At 35.8% G+C, this 24,623-nt stretch overlaps 1 protein-coding gene across 12 annotated transcripts in view; it reads left to right on the top strand.

Annotated features, from left to right (window-relative positions):
- The window catches only part of CLASP2 (cytoplasmic linker associated protein 2), a 178,333-nt gene that overhangs the window by 46,868 nt on the left and 106,842 nt on the right, over positions 1–24,623 (top strand). For 8 of the 12 annotated variants that reach the window (XM_079934507.1, XM_079934505.1, XM_079934502.1 and 5 more), the window contains 2 exons: positions 7,369–7,515; positions 23,844–23,923. In XM_079934507.1, the coding sequence (XP_079790633.1) occupies positions 7,369–7,515; positions 23,844–23,923 (227 nt within the window). Of the gene's footprint in view, positions 1–6,806; positions 6,984–7,368; positions 7,516–23,843; positions 23,924–24,623 lie in introns of those variants that run through there. The other 4 variants (XM_079934500.1, XM_079934499.1, XM_079934508.1 and 1 more) reach the window with 2 other exon arrangements.

The raw sequence follows: 24,623 nt of genomic DNA, 5'->3' as shown, positions 1-24,623 counted from the left end.
TTTCCCCCCCCTCAATTTTTGCCTGTCCCTCCCCCCCCCTTTTCTTATCCCCTTCCTCCTTTCTCTTACTCCATTTCTTCATCCTCTATTTCCATCTCTTCCTTCTCCTCCTCCTTTATTTCTGCCTCTTCCTTCCATCACCATCTCTTCTTCCCAGTCTTATCCTCCTCCTCCATCTTCATCTCTTTCTCCTACTCTTATCAACTCCTCTCCTCCTTTTTCTCTCTTTCTCTTCCGTCATACACATAACCACTGCAGCCTGCTCACTTTATTAGTTTATGTCCTCTAGTACTTGTTAATATGTTCATCCTTTTCAGTTTCTGCACCAAACCATAGTATTGTCATTTTGAAACATTGGAGTGAGAAGAGAAGTGTCAACATAATCATGATTTATAGGTTACTTTTTGTATTTGATCCTTTTTTTTTTTTTTTTTGGGCACGCCACATGGCATGTGGGATCTTAGTTCCCTGACCAGGGATCAAACCTGCACCTCCTGCATTGGAAGTCTGGAGTCTTAACCGCTGGACCGCCAGGGAAGTCCCTTGATCTTTTGTTTTTGTTTATTCAATTAATATTGAAGCACCTACTATAGGTATCCTGGGTGATTTTTTTTCTGATTTATCTTCTGGTTCACTAATGATCCCTTGAGCTGTGTCTAAAATCTACTGTTATGCCTGCCTACTGAATTTAAATTTCAGTTATTGTATTTTTATTTTTAGAAGTTCTGTTTGGTTGTTTTAAAAAAAAATCTATGTCACTTTGAAAATAACTTTCTTATCCCTGAGTTATTTTCAGCTTGCCTAGTAAAAGCTGCCAAGTACAGGTGTTTTATAGCCTGTGCTTAATAATTCTAAAATTTGAATTTGAAATTCTAGGACCTTGATAATTCTAGGATCTGTTCCTATTGTCTATTTCTTTTTGTTTATTCTTGCTCATGGTGTCTTGTTTCCTGTCATGCCAAGTGATCTTTGGAAAATTATTTGTGCAAATAATGTGAGGCCAGAGAATTTCTTCCAGGAAAAGTTTGCATTTGCTTTTGCTATTGCTTGGGAGTACTACCAGTGTGAGCCTACTGAGTTTTTTTTTTTTTTTTTTTTTTTTTTTTTTTTTGCGGTACGCGGGCCTCTCACCGCTGTGGCCTCTCCCGCTGCGGAGCAACAGGCTCCGGACGTGCAGGCCCAGCGGCCATGGCTCACAGGCGCAGCCGCTCCGCGGCATGTGGGATCCTCCCAGACCGGGGCACGAACCCATGTCCCCTGCATCAGCAGGCGGACTCTCAACCACTGCACCACCAGGGAAGCCCTTTTTTTTTTTTTTAGACATCTTAATTGTAGTATAATTGCTTTACAATGGTGTGTTAGTTTCTGCTGTATAACAAAGTGAATCAGTTATACATATACATGTGTCCCCATATCTCTTCCCTCTTGCATCTCCCTCCCTCCAACCCTCTCTATCCCACCCCTCTAAGTGGTCACAAAGCACCGAGCTGATCTCCCTGTGCTATGCGGCTGCTTCCCACCAGATATCTATTTTACGTTTGGTAGTGTATATATGTCCATGCCACTCACTCACTTTGTCCCAGCTTACCCTTTTCCCTCCCCATATCCTCAAGTCCATTCTCTAGTAGGTCTGTGTCTTTATTCCCGTCTTGCCCCTAGGTTCTTCATGACCATTTTTTTAGATTCCATATATATTTGTTAGCATACGGTATTTGTCTTTCTCTTTCTGACTTACTTCACTCTGTATGACAGACTCTAGGTCCATCCATCTCATTACAAATAGCTCAATTTCGTTTCTTTTTATGGCTGAGTAATATTCCATTGTATATATGTGCCACATCTTCTTTATCCATTCATCTGTTGATGGACACTTAGGTTGCTTCCATGTCCTGGCTATTGAGAGCTGCAGTGAACATTGTGGTACATGACTCTTTGAATTACGGTTTTCTCAGGGTATATGCCCAGCAGTGGGATTGCTGGGTCGTATGGTAGTTCTATTTTTAGTTTTTTAAGGAACTCCATTCTGTTCTCCATAGTGGCTGTATCAATTTACATTCTCACCAACAGTGCAAGAGGGTTCCCTTTTCTTCACACCCTCTCCAGCATTTATTGTTTGTAGATTTTTTGATGATGGCCATTCTGACCGGTGTGAGGTGTTACCTCACTGTAGTTTTGATTTGCATTTCTCTAATGATTAGTGATGTTGAGCATCTTTTCATGTGTTTTTTGGCAATCTGTATATCTTCTTTGGGGAAATGTCTATTTAGGTCCAGGTTTTTAAGAAGACTTTTGTAAATGTACATTTTATCCAGTGTTTATAGTTGTTTGTCTTTGGTGTTTCATTTCAAATAACCTAGTAACACTTTTATTGGAGACAGAATGTCTCTGTACTATGAAAAATGCATTCTGAGTGCTGTTCTACATGTTGGAGATATGGTAGTCTGCAAAATAGACCAAAGTTCTCACTCTAATAGATAATGCATTTCCTTGGGAGGAGGCAGGTAATGAAATAAGTAAAATATGTAAATGGTAAGTGCTAGAGAGAGAAATAAAGCAGGGAGGTAGGGTTAGATCAGTAGCATCAGGATGGTGGAAAGTTTATAATCTTAGTATCCAGAGCGGACCTAATTGAGAAAATGATAGGTGAATAAACACATGAAGGAGGTGAGTAAGCAGTGTGGCTATGGAGGGGAGGAGCATTCTTGGCAGACAGGTGCAGAGCCCCTGATATGAGTCACAGCAAGAAGACTGATGGGACTGGTTGGAGAGAAAGGTGGAGAGTGAATAGGAGATGATGTTAGAGAGACCTACATGGTATCTAAGGTCTCACAGATCTTGGAGTCCTGGTAGGCCTTTTTATGGAGTCATAGGAGGATTTTGAGCAGCAGTGTGATGTAACTTTGTTCAACTCTGGACATTATGTTGAGAATAAACTCTAGGGGGACAGAGGTGGGGAGCAGGAGGAAGAGTTAGCTATGACAGTTATCCCAGGATTGTTCTAGGTACTGGTGTTACAGTATAAACAAGACAAAGTTCCTGCTGACTTCCAGTCCACGTTGTAGTTCACTCAGAAGAAACTATTATTTCAGGAAGTGGTAGGTGCTATGAAGAAATATAGGATTTGTTCTGATATTTTATAATTCAGGAAGTGGTAGGTGCTATGAAGAAATATAGGATTTGTTCTGATATTTTATAATTATTAAGAAAATCTTTTTAAGCCTGTAATATTTATAACCTAAATATAAACTAAACTACAGAACATTTTAAATTTGGGGGCTTGTGATAATGAATTAGTTTTATGAACTCTTTTATTTTTTTTTTAATTTATATTTAGTTTTGGCTGTGTTGGGTCTTCGTTGCTGCATGGAAGCTTCCTCTAGTTGGGACGAGTGGGGGCTACTCTTCATCGCAGTGCACAGGCTTCTCATTGCGGTGGCTTCTCTTGTTTGCGGAGCACGGGCTCTAGGCGCGTGGGCTTCAGTAGTTGTGGCTCGTGGGCTCTAGAGCTCAGTCTCAGTAGTTGTGATGCACAGGTTTAGTAGCTCCACGGCATGTGGAATCTTCCCAGAGCAGGGCTAAAACCTGTGTCCCCTGCATTGGCAGGCGGATTCTTAACCACTGCGCCACCAAGGAAGCCCCTAATTTTATGAATTCTTTTATCTAGCTTATGGTCAAGAAAGGTATAACCTTATGGGAAGTGGGTAAAAATCTATTTCCGTCTGTATTTGTAGATTTGTCTGTTTTTCCTTTTAGTTCTTCTTTTTGCTTTATATATTTGAAGACGAGTTATGGGTGCGTAAAAATGTAGAGTTAATTTTTTTCCCCCTATTGGATTGGGCTCCTAAATCATTATTAAAAAGTCTCTCTTTATCTCTAGTAATGCTTCTTCAAGGTGCTTTGTTTGAAATTAGTATACCTATGGCAACTTTCTTTTAGTTGGTGTTTGCCATGGTCTGTCTCTCTCATCATTTTACTTTTTAAATTTTATGTGATCCTTATATGTAAAGTATATCTCATTTAAGCAACCTGTTTTTAAAAATTCAGTCTTGGTCTTTTACTTGGAATATTTAGTTCATTTACTTTTAAGGCACTTACTGATGTATTTGATTTTATTTTTGCCACTTTATCTTTTATTTCTTTTTTTTTTTCTTAACCTGAGTTTTGGCACCTCAGGTTAAGTTTTTTATTTATTTATTTATTTTTAATTTTGGCTGTGTTGGGTCTTCGTTTCTGTGCGAGGGCTTTCTCTAGTTGCGGCAAGGGGGGCCACTCTTCATCGCGGTGTGCAGTCTCTCTTGTTGCGGAGCTCAGGCTCCAGACGTGCAGGCTCAGTAGTTGTGGCTCACGGGCCTGGTTGCTCCGTGGCATGTGGGATCCTCCCAGACCAGGGCTCGAACCCGTGTCCCCTTCATTGGCAGGCAGATTCTCAACCACTGTGCCACCAGGGAAGCCCTTTATTTCTATTTTTATCCACTTCTTTTATCTTTCTGTCTCTTTCTGAATCTTTTCAATTAATCAAATCCTTTTTATTATTTTATTTTTCTTCTAGTTGTTTATTTATGTATATATTTACTCTTACTTTAGTGGTTTGGCAAACTGTTGCTTGCAGGCCAAATCCAGCTGCCCTTCTGTTTTTGTACATAAAATTTTATTGAAACACAGCCACACCCATTTGTTTACATGTCGTGGTATCATTGCTTTAACACTACAGTAGCATAATTGAGTAGTTGTGCAGAGAGACTACATATATGTATGGTTTGCATAGCCTAAAATATTTACTATATGGCCCTTTATAGAAAAAGTTGGTGTATTCCTACCGTAGGGCTATGGCTCTGAAAATTGAGCATGCATCATAATCACTAGGAGGACTTGTTAATACACAGATTGCAGGGTCCCCATCTCCAGAATTTCTGATTCAGTAGATTTGAGTTGGGGCCTGATAATTTGCATTTCTAACAAATTGCCAGATGATGATCTGGGACCACATTTTGAGTACCACTGCCCTAGAAGTTACAATACGCATCTTTGACTTTATACAGCCTAAAATAAATTACTGTGTTTACTACTTCCATATTAATACTAAAAGCCTTAGAACCCTTTAACTTTGTTTGCTTACCTCTTTGGAGAACTATTTTATAATAATCTCAGACTGGCCACAGCTCATATGTCCATCAACAGTAGAATGGATATTAATAACTTGTGGCACATTCATGCACTATAAAACTATAAGCAATGAAAATGCATCTTCCAAATATTATATTGAGTGAAAAGTAGCTAGGTACTAGAGTACCTATTATATGATTCCTTTTATATAAAGATCAAAAATGGGCAAAACCGACTGTGGTGTTACAAGTCAAGACTAGTTAGCTTTGGTAGGAAATAGTGACTTTTGCGGGGGTCAGTGAGGGTGCTTACAGGATGCTGATAGTGATCTGTTGGTCTGGAGACTGGTTACACTGGCATATTCCTTTTGTGAAAATTAATTGAGCTGCGTACTTTAATTTATATACTTTTCTCTACCTTGTTTTGATAAAAAGGTAAAAATTAATTTCCTAAGAGTTTAAGAATGTTGAGTTATTTTTAAGCAGTAGAGATATTTACTCATTTTAATTCTTGTGTGTGTGTGTGGGAACAGAGAACACTGTTTCCATGGGAACTTCTGGCTACTCAAGTTTTAGTACCTCTCTCTCTCTGTAGATTTGTGTATATACTCTGTCCCTCTTAGCTACATTTTTTTGTTTCAATATGGTAGTGGCAAATAAAAGCTTATTTGGGATTGTATTAGTTTTTTTAACAGAGCAGTCTCTATAGAGCATAGGTTTTAATTGATCCAAACTGGCTCCCCAATAGCATTATGCTAAAAAATATATATATATATATATATTTTTTTTTTAACTAGAAGATACTTTTTTCCTACAAGTTGTGCTATTTAAGAAAAACACTTGCTGAAATGGAATGTGGTTTATGGGTGTCTACTGAATAGTAAATTTAATGGGTATCTATTTGATTCTTTTTTCCAATAAATAAAACAGTCTTACTTGTCTGGTATATATATTTTAAAATATATTCAATAGTTGGACTTGCAGTCCTTTGTAGGGATGATTTTATTCTGCTGGATTTGGGTGTTTGCATAGGTAAGGGATGCAGACTGAAAGGAAGAGATTCTGGCACGTTGTTGTGAAGCCTGTTGTAAAGCTCCTTCTCTGCCTCGCCCATCTTGTTTGTCGTGGTTGGTTTGTGCAGGGTCCTAGAGAAAACCATCTTCTTGGACGAGTAAAATGCATACATCTTGTGATTTGGAGGGTGGGGTGGGGGTGGGTGGGTTCATTTTATATAAGGAGATTATACTTGTGTGGTTATTCATAAATATTCCAAAAGGAGCTTTGTAGAGTATTTTAGAATCATTTATGAGAACAAATTGTTCAGTTTGGTTTCTGTGGCCTAAATAAACAGCAAATTGTAAGATTACATAGTTAATTATGCCAGTAATGAGCACTGTGATACTCCGTATTTTTACTGATGCAATAATAAGCACTCCAGCAGATTGAATATTGCAGAAAACATTTTCTATTTGTATAAATTTTCATGTGAATTAAATAGGAGAAAACAAATGTAGGTTTATAAACCTTTGGTATTGAATGCCCTTGAAATTTTGATATAGACTAAGGATTGCAACTACATGGAGGATTTTTTAAAAGACATGGAGAATTTTTACCTTTCATCTGGCAGTAGCTGCCATAAGATGATGTCACCTTGTAGCTGATTGGCTGTTACAGCACCTAGGGCAGGGAAGAGAAAGAAAAATGCCGGCACAAACCTCAGTGGTGGTTCTGTGGTTGTTGCTGTCTGTTTTTGATAGAATCTTTGATTAGTATCAAATCTATTGTATTTGGCCATGTGAACTATTCAGAGCATCCTAGGGTGAGGAAAATTAAGAGCTTTCAGAGGAATGAGGCGACTGATTTGCAAACGGATCTGTGATTGTAAGTTGCAGAATCTGGGTATAAGGAATAAGGCAGGGTGTGCTGGAAGATGCAGTATGGGAGGAGCTGGCGGAAAATGCTTATATGAGTAGCAGAGAAACGAAAAATGCTTTTTACTGTTCTTAGAGTTAATGTATTCGGTTTTATGTTTTGACTTAATATATATAGGTAGGAAATATAATATTGCAGACTGATTTTAAATTATACTGGGTTATTTTATATAGTGTTAGTCAATATATAAATGCTTATTCAAAGGAGCTTTATTTTATATTATATATCATAGAAATTAATGGCTTTATATATAGCTTTATTTGATTTTGAGTCTTATGGAAAATTGAGCAAAGCTTAGTTCTCTTAAAATACATTTTTCTAATGATTTGTGCAGATAAAAGCTTTGATGATGAAGAATCAGTGGATGGAAATAGGCCATCATCAGCTGCTTCAGCCTTCAAGGTTCCTGCACCTAAAACATCCGGAAATCCTGTCAACAGTGCAAGGAAGCCTGGTTCAGCAGGTGGCCCTAAGGTTGGAGGTAATGTAAATCCATTTCAAATCTGATGTGCATGCCTCATGCCCTTGATATGGCCACACATACTTAGAACTTTAGAGGCATATGTTTATTCATGACTGCAGCAGGATTGCAGGTCTGGAGAGTCTGTTGCAACACACAGAAGAATGTGCTGCCTTTTTGAAAATGTTTAAAATATTGTATTTTGATATTTCCTGTCAGAACATATATGAGTTTGTGTTTTCTTGAGAGTATTTATTTTTCAGAAGCCATGAAAAGATATTTAAGGGAATTTTTTGGGTTTGGGTTTTGTTTTGTTTTTTGTTTTTAAGGAGAAAGGTTTTACAGAATTTGGCTATTTTCAGATGCTTTAGTTGTTAAAGAAATATTGATATATGTAATGTTATATATTCATCTAGGGCATGAGTCTTAAACACTCTAACGTTGGAAAAATGTTTGAAGATACTGGGTATTGAATAGTTTGTCACAATAGGAAATGGGTGGTGGTCAAGTAAAATTGCCTCAAAAATATTTTCTGGATTAGATAATAATAAATAGGAAAAAACAGGTTTTATGCAGTTATACAGAAAATAGTACATTCTTTGATCATTTTAAAACTATTTCTAGCATATTGTCTAATCTTTGAATTTTTAATGAGTATTTTTTCGTATACTAATTAGAAAGTTGTGAGTCCTTTTCAGGTGCTAGTTTTGCCAAGTTTTTATGGTAAAATGAATCCTATAAGAAAAAGGGTAAATATTTAATACTAACAAGACAGTAGTTCCTTTCTTTCTCTTTTTTGTTAATAAATTTGTGTGTTAGTTATAATTTGGGAAAACAGATTTTTCCTTGTTTATGATAGCTGGTGGGAAAGTCATGGTCTTCAGGATTTTGTTTTTTCTCTGTCTGTAGTTCTTTTAGTAAAAGCAAAAAGGAAAGAAAAATAAACTATATTTTGACCAGGTTCTCTAAGTTGTGTGCTCTTGATCTTTTTATACAACCAAACGTTATTTTCTATGTTATATGATATTCTAAATATAGGAAAACTATTATAAATATTTCATCTTAAATATCTTTAACTAATATGTCATGTAACCAACAAGAAAGATGGTATGGTATAGGTATACACACACACATATTTGCATGCATATAAATAAATAGATAAATAAAATACTGTTTAATAGAAATGTCTTATTGATTTCTCTGGATATTTCGGGTAATTTATACTTTAGTATTTTAATTATTTTATTTTTGTTTTGCAATTATAGGAGTGTATTCTCATTCAGATGTTAGTTATTATATCCTATTACATGATGTCTATTATGCATTCTTACTTATTTCTGGTAAAAAGTAAATGACATTCTTTGCTTTCTTACTTTTGTAACAAATGACTACCTTCACTTACTACAAGGAATATTTTTTTATTTTGAGATATAGGTTTCCAATCTATGATACTATGATAATTATTTTATGAAATTGTCTTATTTGACTTAAAATGGATTAATATTTGAAATTCATGGTGAAAATATTTAACATTTTTGTGAATCTGAGCCAGTAGTTTATAATTAGCTCTGATTTTCATGTTTTACTTTCTTTTCTTAGATGAAAATTGAAGATTGTAGTTTACCTACCAAAGGTCACTTAATTCTGATGTTAATCAAATTGATAAAATCAGATTTCTTTTTAAAGAAACAGTAGACTTTCTTAATGCCATTCCCCCCTTCTCTGATTTGTAGTCCTACCAGATATGAGAATGTAGGTAGCTTTCATGATTGTAGTCATTAATCACTCATACAGATTATATTATCCATCCTGGCAGTGGCCCTTTTGATAAAAATAAGGGAGAGACCTTCGTTCTTTTTTCATTCTCCTCTTCCTCCACTTCTTCCTCCTCAGTCTTTTGGCAGTTGCGTATTCATTCTGCAATTTTTAGTTTATTTCTTTTGTTTGCCATAGCTCATTTAGGTTCATTCATTACCCATTTTTGTAAGAAAAAAGCTATTAGAGGATACTGATATTGCTTCAGAAATTGTTATTCTTGGCTATCAGCCCTTCTTTGAAAATTTAACTTTAGATCTTTTTGTTCTTGGCAGAAGCTTATTGATTTTTAAATCAGTTGTAGAATGTTTTCTTAGAGTTGTAGAATCTTTGAGTTAGAAGGGACCTTGGGAGTCATATAGTTAAATTTACTATTCAAGTATAGCAATCCCTTTCAAAATATTCTGATAGATGATTATTCAGCATCTGATGAAATATGTGCTCATGGATTAAAATTTGGGACAAAAACCATCTGCAGTACCACTACGTATAGACATAATCAACTGATAAATTATGATGTACTTTGTTCCAGTTATTTTTATAATAACTTTTCTAACTATTTTTACACATAGAAATATTTTCTCAGGAGGAGGACAGAATTGGCACCCTTCCTTTTGTAGTTTTGTATACCTTTTGTCTCATTAATATTTTACCCTGATCATTTCCTCATTGGTCTAAAATTATTAATTTAAAACTATTCATGGTTAGTATTCATATCTAGGCTGCTTTCATGTTTTCTGCAGTTATAAACGGTGCCATCATTCTTTTAAGTATATATTTTATTAGCATATCTCCAATCATTTCCTTGGAATAAATTTTTAAAGTTTACTTAATCAAAAGTTACAGAGATTTCTTGTGTTCTTTCAGTTTGGCGTAGTATCCTCCAGAAAAGTTATAAGCCATTTCAATTCTGGATAAATTTAATTATTTTTTTATATTGCATTAAAATCTGCCTCCTTGTAACTTAGGCAGGGAAGATGAATTATCTGTTAACATAATACTTTCAAATTCTTGAAGGTTGTCCTGTCTCTCTTTATATAACTATTGTGTTTTCTAGACTGTACAGTTTCTTTCTCATAACTTTACATGGAATAATGGTGATTTAGTCCAGGCATTTTATTTGCTACTCCTTGGTATATAATAAACAGGTATGATTAGTTCCTAATTAAAGGAGTATGGTAGACAGAGGTATACAATAGTGGTATAAGCCAGTCACAGTCCACTGAGTTTAACAAATTTCTTTTCAGAAGGATTACCAAAATAATAAAGTGAGCTTCTTTGGAATCCTGATTGAATCTGCTCTGAAGTTTTGGAGTTTAATTTACTTCACTTCTCCCAGAGATATATGTCAAGATTAAAGAGATGTATGCTATTTTTAGCAAAGTATCCTAGCCAGTTAAAGCCAGTAGGACCTGTGTTTAATCTTTACTGTGTGTTAGTTTTGTTTTGTTCTTTGCCTCGGTGTGTCAACCTTTTCTACTCATATTGTAATTGTGGGGCTTTTAAACCAAGGAGAATTAAAAAAGAAAAGGTTATGGGTTGCTCCCATAACCTTTTCCAAATATATCATGGCTATAAAAATCCATATTATGTGGATGTCAAAAGTGTTACCTTTGTGCTTTGCTAATTAGAATAAGGATAAATTGAATTCCCTTAAATAGTCCATTTTCTGAATAACATTTGTGGCTTCATAATAGGAATTTAGATAAACATATTTTCCCTCCTTTTGGCTTTATGGCTTTAATACAATTGCTGATTATACCAGATTATTTGTAATACTTACATCTCTATAGTATTTTAGGTAATAGTTTTTTAAAATTGGGGGATGTTTTTACTTATGTTCTCTCATTTAAACCTCAGAACTCTTTGAGTTAGATACTTTATCTCAGTTTTACTGATGAGCAAACTAAAGTTCAGAGAATTTAAGCAACTTGAACAGGTCATGCATCTAATAAGTAGATGAGGCACAAAAATCACGTTGCTATACTGCCACCAACACTAATCTCACTGGGTAAATAAGAACTCTTCTAGATCCTAAAGCTCTGAGGTTATAATCTACAGGAATGATCACTACTTTCAGGGTCCACAAATCAGTCATTTTAAACCTCAACTAGTATGATTCCCAGCAAAATAGAATATTTGGAAGTAAGCAAACTGGTAATTTTTTCATTATAAATGGAAATACTTTTTAGAGTTTTCTTTTTGAAATTGCCTTTTTAAAGCTTACTGAGTTATAATGTCCTTATTCCTGTACCAATTATTTTGGCTGCTATTCTTTTCTAAAAATAAAAATTGAATTAGATGATGATATAATTGTTTTTGTTTATCATTAGTACCAGATTCTGACGTTAGTGATTTGTCACTGAGGCTTGTATGTAATCATTGAAACACATCATTAACCAAATCATCAATTGTCAAAGTTCTGTTGTTCTCTCTCACTTGCCCATTCATTCAAGCAGACAGAGTATTTTCTCTCAATTGTTTCCATCTAATATCAAAGGCTACTTTGAAATGGCTTTAACTTTGAATTTTTACAATTGCTTAATTACTGTCTTTTCAAATTCAGTAGTACTTACTTGTCTTTAGGTATTTTATATTAGTTTTACTTTATGTCTTACCTGAGGTTTTATTAAGAATGTCTAAATATCTGTTTTCCACAAATTATGCTAATCATTCCCATTTTTTCCTGTGATGCAAACAACAAAGATGTTTTTCCTTTTAAACAAATAAAGATCATGAAAATCAGTATGTATTTAATAAAACAAATCTCACAGAATTTGTTGTTTAATCTTGAAATCTAAGTTTTTAATTCGTAAACCTAAATTTCTTGTTTTTGAACTTATGTAAAACCAAATAACTTTTCTGTTTGTGTATTTTGTTTTGCTCATTTTCTTCCTCCTTTCTTCCCCTTAATGACAGGGAATGATACTAAACCCAAAAGATTTTAGCCTTGAAGGGATCTTAAAAGATGATCTGACCACAGTTCAGATGAAGAGACTAAGCCTCAGAAAGCTAAATGATGTATCCAAGATCAGTTAGTTATTAGCAGAGATGAAACAAGGGCCCAGTGTTTGGCCCACCGTCAAGGGCTTTTTGGATTATCTCTGGGTCATCTCCTCACTAATACCGCATATAATACATATTTCGTATTTTTATCCCATATAGCAAAACACTATTAATGACATTTGGAATTTAAGGATTGGCCAGTCACCATTCTGTCTTAAATTTCTGTGAATCCCATGTCATTCATCATAAGATGCCCTGGTGCTGTCTCTCTTAACTGTGGTTTTAAGGTAAATAAGATTTGAATAATTAACCAATAAGTTATTATAAATATAAATCAATAAACTGCCCAATGGCCTACTGTGTCTAAGAATATGTGTGTTTTGCTGTAGTTATTTTCTTTGTCCTCAGTTTTGTTTTACCTCTTGTGCAAGACTTAAAGTCAAAGAAATTTCATTGTGCAAGGTTTATTTTCTGAAGCATTCAGAATGTTTGAGAAGGGAGGAAATTAATATAAACAGCCAAATTATTGTGATTAAAATTAGTAGATATATTGAAGACCCAGTCTCTTCACAGATGAGTTATTGTCTTTATCTACATGTGTATGTAGAGCTTACTGTGTGCAAGGCTTCATGTTAGGCACTGAAGAGACCATAGGAATGCTCAAGAAAGAAAGCAGAAAAGAAATTGGAAAAGAAATTACAATATCTGTCCATGCTCATTATCCCACCAACCAGTGTTAGTGGTTTTTAGTGTTTTGGCCTTTCCATACTTCATTTGCCTATACTTTTTGACTGAGATTTAAGTGTTAGAAAATTATAGTGTCATATAGGTAGGCAAATTGATTTCAAGGTTTGCCTCAGAAAAGAGTGAAATATTAATATAGATCACACATGTGAGGGATTTTCCATTAGTTAGATTTGTTATACTTGATCCATATAAAGTAGAAGTTTGTAATAACTTACAATTCCAACTTATATTTATTACATTATATTACTGAATTGGTAAGAAGCATTATTTCTGTGACGGGCATGCTGTAAATTTAATTTTTTCCATTAACTTGGCATTTTTCTTTTTTAGAACCAATTTATGTGTTTCTTACTAATAAATTGAATGGCATAATTTGATTTTTTAAATATAAAATGTATACCCACTGTTAACAAGTCTAACATTAGAGAAATGTTTAGGAAAAAAAACTTTCATACCATCTTGCTTTTCTAATCTCATTGCCCAGTGTTATGTATGATATCCTTCCACATCTTACTCCATTTTTATTTGTGTAGGTATTTAGATTAGATTTTATTTTTGCCCCCATTAAACATACTAGTAAACACTTTGCAACTTGCTTTTTTTCCACAAAACATCCTTCTGTCCTTCAGCATCAAGAATGAGAGCTATCACATTCTTTTAATAGCTATACAGTGTTCCACATTATTGATGTACCATGATTTAATAAACTATTTCTCTGTCAGTGTCATTCAGGTTGTTCGCAACTTTATGCCATTACAAAGAATGCAGGTCTCCATGTACTTATGTATTTGGTCATTCTGGTGCTTCTGATCTGTAGAATAGACTCCTCTAAATGAGGTTGCTTGGTCAAGGTTGTGTGCGCTTTTAATTTTTTTTTTTAACATCTTTATTGGAGTATAATTGCTTTACAATGGTGTGTTAGTTTCTGCTTTATAACAGAGTGAATCATGTGCTTTTAATTTTAATAAAGACATTATTTTACCTTCTCCGGCCTTGAATATAACAGGTTCATTGTGATGGGTGAAAAATGGTACTTCTTTTTCTTAATCCTCATCCGTCTATCCAGCCAGCCAGCAGCTAGCAGATGTTTACTGGAAGCTTTTAGTATGCTGCTATTCTCGTAATCTCTGGGAAATATCAGTGAACAAGAACAAACACCCTGTCCTCCCAGAGTTTATATTCCAGTGAGATTCAGAATATTTAAATTCATTAATAGGGATTAGCATATCCTCTTGTGTGAGTTGTAATTTGTTATTATTTGCCCATTTTTTAATTGGGCTGTTTTGTCTTCTCAGTTTGTTACAGTTTTTAAAATATTAGGCCTTTTATGCTTTTATTCAAAGTTACAAATATTTCTTCAGTTCCTCCTTTGTCTATGGCATTTTTATGTCAAAATTAAAAAATTTTTGTTTTGGTAGGTAAAATATCTATCCTTTTTTTTTTTTTTTTTAACTTCCCAATTTCCTGTCTTGAATAAGAAGGACTGTTGTCTAGTCCCCAAAGTTTATACAAATAGTCTAATTTATTCTAAAACATAAATTATTTTACATTTAGTTTGTTAAGTATATCTGGAATTTTTTTTTGTATAAAGTGACAGTATATTCATTTTAATTTCTTTTCTTCCTTATGTATGGGCAAGTTAATGTCGATGCAATTGGATAAAGCATTCTTTACTCCATTGAATTGAGATACTACTAACTGGATATATTTTGGTTACTGATGTTCCTGATGTTTATCTTTACTTATTCTAACTTTTTAGTGAGTGGTTTCCCAAACTTTTTATTATGAAAATTTTTAAGCATATAGAAAAGTTGGCATGCAGTAAACACTCATCACCTAGATTTAATAACTAGCATTTTGTCATATTTGTTTTAACCATCTCCATATAGATATATTCCCACACGTATTCTTTTTTTTTTCCAAAACTCAACAGTTGGAAAGTAAATTGTAGACATCATGACATTTCAGCCATAAATATTTAATATACACCTCCTAAGACTTAAAGGTGTGCTTCATTATAACCATAATACAATTATCATATGCCAGAAAATTCCATAATATTATGTATAAAAAAATCCCTTCACCAATTTTTATACCATGACATTGACTTTTTTTTAAAAGAGTCTATGCTAGTTGTCTTTTAGATTGTCCCATGCTGTGGATTTGTCTGATTTCTTTGTGGTGATATTTAACTTGTTCCTTTAAGCCCTTTTATTTTCTGTAAGTTTATTCTAACTATATACCTCCTTTTAAGCACTTCCATTCTGTATTCAAATTTCCTCAAATGTCCTAAAAATATTTTTTAATAAGTGATTCTGTGGGGCCAGAAAGAAAAATTTACTGTTTGTTAGTTCAGGAATGCCCTCTTCTGTTGGTATAGTGAAATGCAACTTCTTTTCTAAATGATACATGGAAGACTTTCTATTCAGTGCTTCTGATTCTGTGATACCGTCTCATTTCAGTAGAACTGTTATCTTTTTCTTCCTTTCCTTTATCCGCCAAGCTTTGAAGGAATACCTCCACCTTCTAAGTGCTACTTACCTCTTGTTCCGAGGGGAACCATATTTGATGTCTTCGTACTCCACTGCCAAGATCCTCCTCTTCCATACAAATTCCTCGGATTTTTCTCTCCAGTGAGGACTCTGTAATTGACATTGCTGGTTTTGGTTGTTTATATTTCCCCATTTACCTGTAAATTGAAGTTTGAAGTGAGAACTTGTATTACAAGTATGTGCTGTGGACAGTTTTTCTTTTTGATCTCTGGTTTTTGGAGTATTTAGTAAAACATTTGATTTGAATTTGGATGACTACCATTTTCCCATGGGAATCAGAATGTCTACTGTAAGTTTTAAAATTGGGTAAGGAAATAACCTTTTTTTTTTTTAAACTAGATAATCCATTATCTCAGCATTTTGTTGAATTTTAGGCATTATTATTGAATTACTTTCCTTGTTGATCTGAATCACTTCTTTGTCGTGTATCAAATTTTTGTACATTTGTGGGTCTGTTTCGAAGTTTGTGTTTTGTTCATTTGATTAGTTGGCCTATCCCTGCACTAAAACCTGTCATCATTATCTTAGGTTTGTAAGTCTTCATTTCTGTTAGGGCAAGTACTTCCTCCCTTTTCTTATAAGGATTATCTCAACAGTTCTTGGCCCATTGCCCTTCCAAACTTTAGAATCAGCTTGACAACTTCCACAAGAAATCCTGTTGGAGGCTTGATTATGGCAGTACTTTGGGAAGACTGGACATCTTTATGATACTGAGTCTTCCTGTCCATGAACACAGAATATCTACCCATTTATTTTAGTGTTCTTTAATGTCTCATTAAAATTTATTCTTTTTTCCACCTCAAGATTTTTCACTTTTTTTGTTTTGTTTTTGTTTGGTTTGTTTTATTTCTAGATACCTCAGAATATTTTTATTTTATGTTAAAAAACGTAGTTTTTTTTTTGGCTGCGTTGGGTCTTCACTGCTGTGTGCGGGCTTTCTCTAGTTGCGGCGAGAGGGGGCTACTCTTCGTTGCAGTGCGTGGGCTTCTCATTGCGGTGGCTTCTGTTGGTGCAGAGCATGGGCTCTGGAGTGCAGGCTCAGTAGTTGTGGCGCAGGGGCTTAGTTGCTCCGCAGCATGTGGGATCTTCCCGGACCAGGGCTCAAACACATGTCCTCTGCATTGACAGGTGGATTCTTAACCACTGTGCCACCAGGGAAGTCCCAAGAAGCATAGTAATTTTTTTAATTGTAAAACTTCATTGAAAGAAATTTTAAAAGTCATAAATAAATGGACATACTGCATTCCTGGATAGGAAAACAGTGTTACAAAGATGTGAGTTCTCCCCAAATTCATCTATAGAGTCAACGCATTTTCTTTTTTTTTTTAAATTGAGGTATCGTTGACATGCAACGTTATATCAATTTCAGTTGTACAATATAATGATTCAATATTTTTATATATTGCAAAATGATCACCACAATAAGTCTAGTTAACATCCGTCACCATACACAGTTACAGAGCTTTTTTTCCCTTGTGATGAGAACTTTTGAGATTAACTCCCTTAGCAACTTTCAAATATGCGGTACAGTGTCAACTCTAGTCACCATGCTGTACTTTACATCCCATAGCTTATTTATTTTATAACTGGAAGTCTGTACCTTTTGACTCCCTTCACCTATTTCATCCACCCCTTGCCTCTGGCAACCACCAATCTGTTCTCTGTATCTGTGTGCTTGTTTTTTTGTTTGTTTGTTTTTTAGATTTCACATATAAGCGAGATCATACTATATTTGTCTTTCTCTGTCTGATTTATTTCACTCAGCATGATGCCCTCAAGGTTCCTGGACATAGTATTTTCTTAATTTAAAATTTCTAACTTTGTTGCTGATGCATAGAAATGAAATCAATTATTATATTTTGATTTTATATCTAGTCACCTAGCTAAAGTTTAATTTTTAATGATTTTACTATATATTATTTTGGGTTTTCTATCTACACCAGGATTTGGCAAATTACAGCCAGCAGGCCAAATGTGTCCTTGCTATCTGGTTTTAGAAATAAAGGTTTATTGGAATGTCAGGGAACTAAGGTCCTGCAGGCCCTGCGGCCAAAAATAGTTAGATAGATGGACAGATAGATAGCTAGATAGCTAGACAAAGTGTACAGCTCAGTGTTTTAAAAAAAAACAAAACTGTTTAAGTGGACCCGCATAGTTCAAACCTGTTTTGTTCAAGGATCAAATGTATTTAAACTTTGATTGTGAGCTCGTTGCTTGAACTTAATTAGTGGAAGTCCTTTAGGTCCAAATTGGGGATTCTAGAAGCTTTCCTCTGAGAAGTTTTTTTTCTGCTGGACACTGGGGAATAACCAATCAGGGACCCCTTCAGCCTCTCTTAGGTCTTGTCTCAACCAGAATTCTCAGTTACTCTTCTCCACCTCTTTACTGGGAACTCCACTTTTCAATAGGGAAATCTGCAAAGTCACATTGTAAAAGGAGCAATTGTCAAGAATGAGAGCAATTGTTGCTGCTACCCTTGCAGCCAGCCTACTGCAGCTTGCCCTCTGACCACGATAATTTACATGCCTCCTACACACAAAATGCATTCATGGACATTTCCCCAAAGTCTCATCCTAATTATACCATCAGGCTCAAAGTCTGTGATCCTTTGATCTGCATCAGGTCCAGATGCATGAGGTTTCTATCCTCTGGTGTGGCTCCTCTCCATGCAGAGGCCTCTGAACTAAAAAGACATCTACTTGCACCCCACATACTCAACATACAGGACAGAAAAACCATAATAGACACTCCCATTAAAAAAAGGGGAGGGGCTTCCCTGGTGGCGCAGTGGTTGAGAGTCCGCCTGCCAATGCAGGGGACACGGGTTCGTGCCCCAGTCCGGGAAGATCCCACATGCTGCGGAGCAGCTAGACCCGTGAGCCATGGCCGCTGAACCTGCGCGTCCGGAGCCTGTGCTCCGCAACGGGAGAGGCCCGCGTACCGCAAAAAAAAAAAAAAAAAAAGGAAGGAGGGCTTCCCTGGTGGCGCAGTCGTTAAGAATCCACCTGCCCGGTGCAGGGTATGCGGGTTTGAGCCCTGGTCCGGGAAGATCCCACATGCCGTGGAGTAAATAAGCCCGTGCACCACAGCTACTGAGCCTGTGCTCTGAAGCCCGTGAACCACAACTACTGAAGCCCGTGTGCCTAGAACCTGTGCTCTGCAACAAGAGAAGCCACCGCCATGAGAAGCCTGTGCACCGCAACGAAGAGTAGCCCCAGCTCGCCGCAACTGGAGAAAGCCTGCGCACGGCAACAAGGACCCAATGCAGCCAAAAATTTTTTTTAAATAAATTAAATAAATAAGTTTCTTTAAAAAGGTTGGGGGAAGGAACGGGAACTTCATAGTAGTCACTGATTTATAGCAATTTTGAAATCCAACAGGAACCTGCTGTTAGTTCCCTTATTACAGGGGTCATGAATGTTCCATCATGAAGGTTTCATTCTCTCTTTGGGTGTGCTTCTCTAAATCAGTGTTTTCTTCTGTTCTTCGTTTCGCCCTGGACTCTGGGCTCTGCCCCCGAAATCTTTTCTTCTTTTGTATCAAAATGTCCTGTGTTTTCAGCTGATTGTCGTTTTCAACCTACTTCCCTTAGAAAGTTGGGGATCCAGAAAGCTTTTCTGTCTTTTCATAGCACTCTTCAAAAGCACTGATAGTGCTTTCATTAGTGTAACTCTCTTTGAAAATTATAAATTTTGTATGAATTTCATCAAGGTTCCTGCCATATTTCCCTCCATGTTGTTTTTCCAGCATTTATCTTTCTCTTCAGTGCTAGTCGCTTCACTGTAGCTTGAGAAGAATCTGCCTCTTTCCATCTCTAAAACTTTGCTCTCCTTGCTCCTGTATCTGTACTTTACCCTTTGTTTCATTCACCATTGTATCCAGCACTTCACCTTATTAGTAGTTAAGGACTAAGTAGAATGGAGTTTTCTCTTTATACTTGAACCTTTTAAAGTAGTATTTGAGGATTTCTGAGAATGCCTCGTCTAGGCAGTCTGGCACACTAGAAACCATGGTATCTCCTGAATGACAGTACCCTCTAATCCCCCTTCCCCTCCCTCTGCTTCCCAACCAAGTGATTACCAGCTTAGAGTGGATTCTAGAGCAGGGATCAGCAAACTATAGTGCACAGGCCAAATCCAGCCAACTGTCTGTTTTTGTTTCACCCATGAGCTAGGAATATTTTTTACATCTTTAAATGATTAAAAATAGTCAAAAGAAGGATAATATTGCATGACGTGTGAAAACCATATGAAATTCAAATTTCAGTGTCCACAACTAGAGCTTTATTGGAATACAACCTTGTTCATTGTATATTGTCTGTGGCTGCTTTCGGGCTACAATGGCAGAGTTGAGAAATGGCAACAGGAACCATATGGCCCATAAAGTCTAAAATATTTGCTCTCTTGTCTTTTACAGAAAAAAATTACTGACCTCTGTTTTAGAGTGGTTAGACAGCTGGGCAAAGCTCTTCTGTTCTGTTTCAGCCCATTAATATTTTCTGGTATGATTGTTAACACAGTTATATTTGAAAGAGCTTTAGTAGAATTGGAAGCCAGCTTCGCTTGTCCCTTCAGCCCAACCTCTACTTGTGCTGCTGCTCTCAAACGTAATTTATCTAAACACATCTCCTCTTGGTGTGCACACTCATTCTCCTTTTCTTGGAGTAATATTTGACATTAAAGCCCATTACTCTTTTTGACTGTCTTCCTATGTAATTCATTCTCCTTGCTGGTGCTAAAGGGATTTTATAGTATTTTTGGGTGAACTTTTTAAAGCTGTATCAGGAAATGGAGTGATGATTGCAAGATAAAACAGTTCATTCAACAGTTTATTCGTGGCCCATTACTCTTTTTGACTGTATTCTTATGTAATTCATTCTCCTTGCTGGCGCTAAAGGGATTTTATAGTATTTTTGGGTGAACTTTTTAAAGCTGTATCAGAAAATGGAGTGATGATTGTGAGATAAAACAGTTCATTCAACAGTTTATTCCCTATGCAGGCATCCTTTTCCTACTTTGTAGGCCAGACAGTCAAAACCAAGGTGAGGGGAAACATTAGGCAAACATGGATTGTAAAAAGGTTTACTTGTAATACATGCAAGGTATAAGCAAGGTTAGAATGGGGAGCTCAGAATGTCCTCTGTCTTTACACTATTCGTATATCCCAAACACTCCCATTAGCAGCCCCTCTGCTTAAACAAAGTGATTCTCCAAGGTAAGAGTGAGGTAGATTAGGGTTAACTATTCAGACCATGCAAGTTCTTACCAAATTTGGTAATGCCCATGTCCAGGTTTAGAGACCTAACTGTCACATCTGAGATAGTCACAAGGCTGCATTTATTTGTCTCTGCATCTTCTGTGGGACTTTTAAAAGCCATTATATTCTACTCCCCCACCACTCCCTACTAGCTTATTTGGCCCTAGTCATAAGAAATTACTGCATAATAAAGAAATTATGATTAGAGTAAATTGTGACTTTCAAAGTTAGACTTTCCTATGTATGTCCTTAGTCATTGGCACATTTTTCTGGCCTTATCTGGGATCTGTTCAGATGCTCTGCATCCCCTTGAAGGATTTTGACATTGTGTTATGGCTGGCGGGTTAATGTATCGACGTTAGCATTCTGTTGTATGTATGATACCTTAGTAAACTGCATATACACTGTAGTAATCCTTCATACTGATCTCCCCTTCACTTCTCCATTCCTCTGTAAAACTTTCTGTCTTCCACATTTTAGTACACTAAGGTTGTTAACTGGCTCTGCTCTGGTACATCTGCACAGGTCTCCTCTACCACTTGAGATGTATACTTTCTAGGCGTCAGTTGTTTGTTCTCAAACTTGCCTAATGGTTGCTCTTATTATTGTAACAAAGTAATTTGCAAGAAGTGGTAATATAAAGGAACAAAATATATTAATGAATGTGGAAAGAACTTTGTTTTTATGAAAACTGTGTTGAATGTTTAGGAACTGCTTGGTAAGGACCAGTCCCTAAGGAAATTTCTGTTCAGTGGCTTAGACAAAGACAACTGTGAAAGATTGGGAAGAAATTGTAAAAATCTAGGCATATGCACTCCTATCAGAGGACCCACTGTCGAAAGCAATAAACCCTGCCATATTAAGAGATTGTAAATGAATGTAGTATCTTATAAGATGTTAAGATAATATGGTTAGCTATCTTTTTGTTTCTTTGCTTTAGCTGATTATTTTCAGGTAATCAGTTAGTTACTAGTACTGATTATGGGCATGGGGTTGGGAGTTTTATGATTTTATTGGATTTTTTAATATCTAGGGAGTAACTATAATTTATTTACTCTTCTAATTGAATTTCCTATAGCAAGCATACATCCATTCCTCTTTTAGTTTATGAAATTGTCATTGCTTTTAATTTGCAGTTTTATATTGCCTTAAACTTTATGCTGTTCTGTGGTCCATCTCTTATTGCTGTTAAAACGCATATACAAAGACCTTCTGAGGTTTTTGTTTGTTTTTAAGATAAGGAGCTTTTTATACACCTTTGGAAATCCTGAGTATTTTTTATTTTTTAGGATGACTTTTTTAAGTCCAGTTTTGCAGTATTAATATTTCCTTTGGTAGATGATAAACTTAATTGAAGAGATATTTTCTGTTTAATTTTTTAACCAGAGAGATTTTTTAAGTGAATTGTCCATTGGAATGTACATCTTAGGTATTTGAAAACCATTTCATGTGTTGGATTTTTACCACGAAGAAAATAAATAATAGAGTTATCAGCCAGATTTCAGTTAGAAGACAGAATCCACAAGTTATTTTTGCAGAGAGAATTTAATATAATTTGTTAAATGGGTATTGATGAATTAAGAATGCAAGAAGAGAACACTAAAGTATCATGGAAGAAGCCGAGGAGGCGAGAAGATTACTGACCCTTCTGCCGGCTTCACAATCCATCAGTGCAGAGCCTTCCTGGCTTTATTCTCCTTCCCCCCCAAACAGGTGTCTCCTCCCCAGCTACCTATACCACAGTACTCTCAGCAGCTGTGTTAAGATTCCTTAGTTGAGCTTTGTGACGACAGTTCTCCATGAAACCAAGTTACCTCTGTTGATTCTGGTTTCTCCACTGTCATTAAGAGCAAAGACACTATTTTAGTGTCTTCTGCACAACAATTACATATAGCAGCTGACTACCCGGGAAATAATATTTATAATTCATACTACTTCTGTTAAACAACTCCCCTCCCCATTTAAATACTGGTTAATTTGAAAAAAATAAAAATAAAAAATAAAGTATCATGGATGTAGCAATCACAGTAAATAGCTCCTACCCCTAAAGCTGGAAGAACAAAATGAGTTTAAAATTATTGAAACATAGAGGCTTAGAGGAGAGGCCCTGCAGAGCTGTGACTTGACCTCTGTGGAGCAGGTACTAGCTATCTGGTGTCTCTGTCAGGCATAGTGAGCTGGTTTCAGTGAATGTTAGAAAAACTGCAGTCTGAAACTGCTACTGAAATGAGCAACCTGCCAGAGTTGCTAGGGATTTACTGACAAGAAGAGGAAGTAGTTAGGAAGGAGCAGGTCCCTTCTTCCTTCAGCTTTCATTCTTTCCAGCATCCTTATTGACACAGTTTAACAGGAAACCATTAGAATCAGCAGAAAAATGGTTTGCTCAGTCCTAGGCCCAGCATCACAATATAAAATAGTGTATTTGGAGCTGAAAGACAATAGCTAATTATTGGCTGTTAAACAACTACTGCCTATTAAGTTTACTTTTTTATTGTGTATGTGCAATAAAAAAATCATTTGTGTATTTAAAGTTAATTTCAAGACCCTCATTTCTTTCACATTTGCTTTCCTGACCACTGCAGCACATGTGGATCCTCTGCCTCACTTATTTGGCATCATTATTGACATTTAGGGTCATATAAACTGACTGCTCAGCTTTTTAAATGTTTATCCTTTCACCTGTATTTCTTGTGTCCTTGGTCTTGCATTGAATGAGGGATGAGAGGGCTGTGTTCTTATAGTTTGGATTCTACTACCAGCCTCATCTAGTACCTTATAGAGAGTTAATCAACTACTGCTAAGTACCTTCTCTTTTCTGAAAAGTTGGAGATTTTTTTAATACCTTCTTATAAAATGGAATGTCTCAAAATTATGCCTTTTTCATATCAAAAGAGTTAATATTTTTCATGGTGTTCTCAGTGCTAAAATGCTTAAAAGTAAACTTTAAAAAATAAATTTATTTTTAATTATCAGGTGCTTCTAAGGAAGGAGGTGCCGGAGCAGTTGATGAAGATGATTTTATAAAGGCTTTTACAGATGTCCCTTCTATACAGGTAAGGATGCCAGTGAAGTGGCATTCCCCATGAATATTGCCTATGTGCCTGTTCGTAATATTATTTATTTTTGTCCCTGTTTTCCAAATTCTTTTCTTCCTGAATTGACTTAACAAATTATTATTTGTTGGTACAATTAGACTTCCAAGTGATTTTTTCAGTGAGGCTGAAATAAAATTGAATCCATATCATTGAATCATATTACACTGCAGTGTCCAACTACATCCACTTTTTTTTTTAAAGGTGCCTGTGATACAATGTTCTTCCATTTTTTTTCCTCCTACTTTTCTGTCCACTTCATCTCTTTCTCCTTTAAAGCCACATCCTTCTTTACTTGACTGTTGAATACTGAGATTTCTTAAGGGTTGGTTCTGGGCCTCTCTTCTCGCTCTCCATTTCCTTCCTTCCTTCAAATCCATGGCTTTACTTCCTGCCTTTACATAGGTAATGCACAGGTTTTTATCGCTCAGCCAGAACTCTCTTTAGTGCGAAACTAATTTTTCCACTGATTGTTTGACATCTCCTTTTAGATGTCTCAGAGGCATCTCAAATTCAACGTGCCCACAACTGGACTCATGATCTTCCCCTTTCAAACCTACTCTTCCAGTGTTTTATATGTGGAAACCTAATCAGTTATACAAGTTAGAAACCTAGGAATTATTTTATTGCAGCCAATTCCTAACTTAGTGGTATTCAAACT

Source organism: Stenella coeruleoalba, assembly GCF_951394435.1.
Source record: "Stenella coeruleoalba genome assembly, chromosome: 10".
Taxonomy (NCBI): domain Eukaryota; kingdom Metazoa; phylum Chordata; class Mammalia; order Artiodactyla; family Delphinidae; genus Stenella; species Stenella coeruleoalba.
Note: the sequence above shows the minus strand (reverse complement) of the source record. Positions and strands in the feature narration are given on the sequence as shown.